This window comes from Pteronotus mesoamericanus, unplaced genomic scaffold, assembly GCF_021234165.1.
Source record: "Pteronotus mesoamericanus isolate MK-2021 breed Mesoamerican mustached bat unplaced genomic scaffold, CSHL_Meso_final scaffold_705, whole genome shotgun sequence".
NCBI classification, from domain to species: Eukaryota; Metazoa; Chordata; class Mammalia; order Chiroptera; family Mormoopidae; genus Pteronotus; species Pteronotus mesoamericanus.
Genome location: NW_026555326.1, coordinates 17,448,776 through 17,454,108, shown reverse-complemented (window position 1 = coordinate 17,454,108; position 5,333 = coordinate 17,448,776). Strand labels below are relative to the sequence as shown.

At 40.7% G+C, this 5,333-nt stretch overlaps 1 protein-coding gene across 2 annotated transcripts; it reads right to left on the bottom strand.

The window, feature by feature from the left end:
- Window positions 1-514: 514 nt before the first annotated feature.
- LOC129062147 (cornifin-B-like) lies at window positions 515-975 on the bottom strand. Of its 2 annotated transcripts, XM_054562920.1 has the most exons (2): window positions 771-975; window positions 515-674 (listed from the first exon to the last, which is right to left on the bottom strand). In XM_054562920.1, exons 1-2 carry the CDS (start codon window positions 918-920, stop codon window positions 537-539), a joined length of 288 nt encoding a protein of 95 aa, XP_054418895.1. In that variant the 5' UTR covers window positions 921-975; the 3' UTR covers window positions 515-536. The 2 variants fall into 2 exon arrangements, with proteins under 2 accessions (XP_054418895.1, XP_054418894.1); XM_054562919.1 differs by having other exon boundaries at window positions 515-975.
- Window positions 976-5,333: the final 4,358 nt, after the last annotated feature.

Genomic DNA, 5,333 nt, shown 5'->3' with positions numbered 1-5,333 from the left:
GAGTTTCATAACACAACAGCCATCGCCAGTCTTCGGATTCTCCATAAATGTAATCATGTGCATGCGCGCGCATGCACACACACACACACACACACACACACACACACACTCATGGAAGCACACAGTACCAGGACAAATAAATGATGTCTATAGCAACTCTTCTCTGATTACGGATCCTCCTCATAGGATAGGAAGGGGTAGATTTAGCCAATGAAACTAGCAGCCAAGAGTGGGATTAAAGCGATTTAATGAAGGCAGAGCAGGAAACAGGCATTGTTTTCCAGATCAAATTTTCAGATGAGCCTTGAGCAACTTAGGATGAGCAAAGCCACTTAGGCCTTCTGCATAACTCAAAGGCTCAGAGGACTTTTCAGGGCGTTCAACAAAAACCTCAGAGAACACATTTTTAGGATGTAAATAAGAGAGAGATTCTGATGATGGAGAGAACATCCTGATTACAAGATAAGACAGAGAAGCAGAAGGGAAGACGGTGTTCAGCATTCGGTGGCTCTTCAAGGGCATGGCTGTAGACCACATTACTTCTGCTTGGTCTTCTGCTGGGATAGGTCTGGAATGACCACTGGAGGAAGTGGCTCAGGGATCATAGGCCTGTCATGCTGAGGGACCTGAGGGTGGACTGGCTCTGGAACCTTGGTGTGGCCAGGCTGAGGAACCTTGGTGTGGCCAGGCTGTGGATCCTTGGTGCGGCCAGGCTGTGGATCCTTGGTGTGGCCAGGCTGTGGATCCTTGGTGTGGCCCGGCTGAGGAACCTTGGTGTGGCCAGGATCCTTGGTTTGGCATGGCTCCTTAGTTATGGGAACAAATGTTTCTTGAGGTGGGGGCAGCTGGGGCTGTTTCACCTGCTGCTGCTCAAGCTGGGGAGGCAGGGTGTGCTGTTGCTTCTGCTGGTAGGAACTCATGCTTCAAAGGAGACTGGACCTAGAGACAGAACAGTTGACCCAGTAGTTTGGTGAAACGAAGAGGAAAACAAACTTAAAAATAAACTTACCTCATTTCAAGTCCCATACAGATAGGACTGCCTCTCTTCTTTTTCGGTTTCCATGGAATTTAAGATTCATGGAAACTGCTGTGATTCCTGTGCACATTCAAGAAAAGGAGTGAAAGGTCCTCTTTCTGCTCCACGTGAGTGGCGCCCTGATCTATCCTTCTTTTGTTCCTGGTGATTCTGAAAGCCTACATCGGCAACGCAACACAGTGCCGGCTCCCAGATTTTTAATAATTTGGGAAGATGATAAAGTCAAATGTCTCAAGTCTACCCTCTCAAGTCCACCACATGGCTCTCACAGGAAAGCTGTACGTCAATCTGCCCCGAGCCCATGTGCCTACCTCTCATGCTCTGCTCACATCGTCCTCTGTGTGCATGCTTTCCGGAGGGCTGTCCTTCCTGTTGCTCCTCCCACACACGTTCGCCCACTACGGTTCTCCTCCCAGACACTCTCTGCCAGGTCCAAGTCACCCTCCTCCTTGGACACAGCTCAGTACGTGCCTTGTCCTTTCCCTTAATCATTTTCCATGAAGTATGCTTGCAAATTACCCCCACATTTCAAGATCTCTGATGGATGACAGGTTCACAGGGTGAAGAAAACTATCTTTCGGACACACAGTTGCCAGTGCAGGACCTCAGTATTTCAAATTCTCAGTAATGATTAGAAGAAGTAATAGAAGTCCCTAAGTGTACTCTGGACTTTTGTAGTCCCTCTCCTGTAACTGAGCAAATCACGACAGAAATCATCCTCCATAGTTACAATCTGAGTGGTAAGTCAAAAAGATCAGTAATGTCACCTTTAACACAAATCACCATTGCATTTAATGTAAGTATATGAGTAGCATGACAGAGACACTCCAAACAAATAAAATAGAATTAGACAAGAATTAAGAAATGACAAGTAAAGAGGCTCACCTGGTGCAGAGGAAAGTTCAAGGTGTCTGGCCTTCAGGTCTTGTGAGGAGTCCCTGGCAAGCTAGCTTTTTATACGGAATACGGGCCTTGCCTTAAGGAAGTGGGAATCTTTCTGGGCCACTCCATCTTTATTCTAGCTTTTGTAATGAAAATCTCTGGCTTAACATTTTTTGGCACTTACTCTTTGACCAAGATGTCACCTGGGCTTGGCCCCACTGTCCATCCTTTGTGGTTAGTTTTCAATGGACGACAGGATTCCTGCGAGGTGACGAGTCAAATCGGGAGGAAGGTCTGGACTCTGAAACCAGAAACAAGTGTGTTTCCTGGACAGAACCCTAGTCTTTAGCTCAGATTAATTCTATTGAGCATGTTAGTTTCTAAGTGGATGTGGAGATGAATCACAGGCATTACTGGTTCCTCTGGGAGGCCTTGAAGAACAGTAAGTGAATCACCTACCTTCATTTAAGTGACTCTTCAGTAAGTGCCGATAAGTGAACCGTATGATGTTCCATTTTTTACAGATCAGGCCTGGGAGAGGAAAGGGGAGGCTTTAATGCCTGCTTTGGAAATGAATTGTCTTCACTCTGGTGAGAGCCTTAAGGTGCCACGTAGACCAAAGGTAGTGTGGAGATGTCACTGGGGATGAAGAGTCAGGATTCCCTGCGTCCGTTCAGCGTTGTGCAGAGTCCTGAAGACACTGCTTCTCATGGTTTGTTTTTACCCAGCCCTTTCATTCCTTTTTGTTTGGACAAGCATACTCAGCATCAGGGTGTTAAGGCTCTTTTTACCCTTCGAAGACGCTTGGTTAGTTCACCAATGTATGTGCACTAAGGAAACTAACTCCCAATACGGAGTGTGAATCACATTGCTTCTGATAGAGAGTGCCACTTGCAGAGGTGCCTTGATCCCTCCTGGCCGCTTTCCTGGTGTCAAGAAGCTGCTACTTTCCCATCTCAGTGACCTGGGCCTTGCTTGATTCTTGAATGTGGGTGATGCTGGGTACCTTGAAACATTCTTCAGATTTCCTGGGTCTGGCTCTTGTGTCATGATGCATGGACTGTTCCCACATATTTTCTTGGAATCTATTTTCTTGGCCCTAGGTTCCAGCATGATCCGTCTGTGTGAATTTTTAAGTCATTTTTTGGCAGTGTAGATTTGAACTGTTAATGCTTGGCAGACACACTTCACCAATGGGGTACGTGAGCTGATAGGTAATGCTTCCCTCTTTCATCCCCAGGGAAAACCTTTCTGAGTTGCAATTTTGTTCATATTTAATATGCACAATTAGATGAGTTTGATGCCACCACAACAATCAGAGAAACAGACATATCAAAATCTCCCAGAATTTCTGTGTGTGTGTTGAGAACTTAACATGAAATCTATCCCCTTACATTTAAGCACATCACATCATATTTTTAAACTATAAACATTATGTTGTAGAGCTGATCTCTAGAACTCATTCATTTAATAAAACTGAAACTTTATACCCACTGAGTAATAACTCCCTACCTTTCTTCACCCATTAAAATCACTACTGTATCCTCTGCTTTTATGAGTTTGATTGTTTTATATACCTTTATAATTGAAATATTACAATATTTGTCCTTCTGTGATTAGCTTATTTTGCTCAGAATAATATTCTCTAGATTCACCCATGTTGTTGCAAGTGGCAGGATTTCTTTTTTTTAAAGACCAAATAGTATTCCATTGTGTATATATCATATTTTCTTTATTCATACATCTGCTGATGGAAAATTGTGTTGTTTCCACATCATGGCTATTGTGAATAGTGCTACAATAAATATGGGCATGCAGGTATTTCTTAGAGATGCTAACCTCAATTCTTTTGAATATATACCCAGAAATGGGAATGCTGGATCTTATTGTAGTTCTATTTTAATTTTGAGGAATCTTCATACTTTTTTTACAGTTACTGCACCATTTTACATTCTCATCAACAGTGTACAAGGCCTCCAATTTCTCCATAACCTTATCTATGCTTACCTTTTTTTTTTTTTTTTTACATATTTGCCATATGGTACCACAAAAGACCCAGGTTAGTCAAAAACATCTTGATAAATATAAACAAATCTAGAAGTATCATATCCTGATTTCAAATTGTATTACAAAGCTATAATAATTAAAACAGTGTGGTACTGACATAAAGACAGACATGTAGGTCAATGGAACAGAATAAAGAACCCATAAATAAATCCATACATACACAGTCAACTAATCTTTGACAAAGGTGATAAGAACACATAATTTGGGGAAAGAATAGTCTCTTTAACAGATGGTGTTGATAAAACTGGATATCCATATGCAAAAATAAATAAATAAATAAGTAAACAAAAAGAAATTGAACTTCTACCATCCAGCATATAAAAATAAGCTCAAAATGAATTAAAGACTTAAGACCTGAAAATGTAAAAATCTTTTAAAAATATAGAGGGAAATCTTTGTAGTATTGGTCTGACAATGACTTTGTAGATATGAAACCAAAAGCTCAGGCAACTGAAAGCAACAGTAGTCAAGTGCAACTACACCAAACTAAAATACTTCTGCGTAAAAAAGAAAACAATCAGCAGATTGAAAAGGCAGCCTACAAAATAGTAGAACATATTTGCATTTTTATAAGGGGTTAATTTTCAAAATAAGTAAGAAATCTTATAAGGGGTTAATTTCCAAAATATATAAGAAACTCCTATAATTCATTGGGGGAAAAAAGAAAGAAGAGATATAATGTGATTGGAAAAAAAAGAGCAAAGGGCTTTGATAGGCATTTCTCCAAGTTAGAATTACAAATGGCCGCTAGGTATATAAAAAGATGCTCAACATGACTATGAGGGAAATGCAAAACAAAACAATTATCTGGGGAAGGCCCTTGGTACTTGATTACTTTGTAACATTTTCTTTGTAATATACAAAAAAGAGGTTTCCTTTTGCTTAGTTTCACTCTTCCTTTATCCCATATTTCTCCTCCTTAGGACCATATTTCCAAAGAAATTAGTCCCACATAACGCTCTGTTTTGGGACAATCCAGGGCAGCACATGCCATGAAACACATGCTCTATATGAGATACAGAAAAAGAAACACAATTGTCCAGTGATGAAAATGAGTGCATAGGCCACGGTCAGAAAAATCATGGGATGGAACAGTGTAGGAAACTTGGAATTGACTAAGGACTCCCTTTGGAAGCTCTGGAAGTAGGCTGTCCAATAGAGTAGCCACTAGCCATATGTGCTTATTTAAATTTAAATGTAGGAGCCTCAGACTTCTAAACCCATGTAAACTATGAGGCAATAAATATATGTTGTTTTAAGACACCAAGTTTGTTTTGATTTATTGTACAATAAAAAACTAAACAGTATTTATTGCTAATGGTAAAATGTAAACTTTTAAGCAAAAATT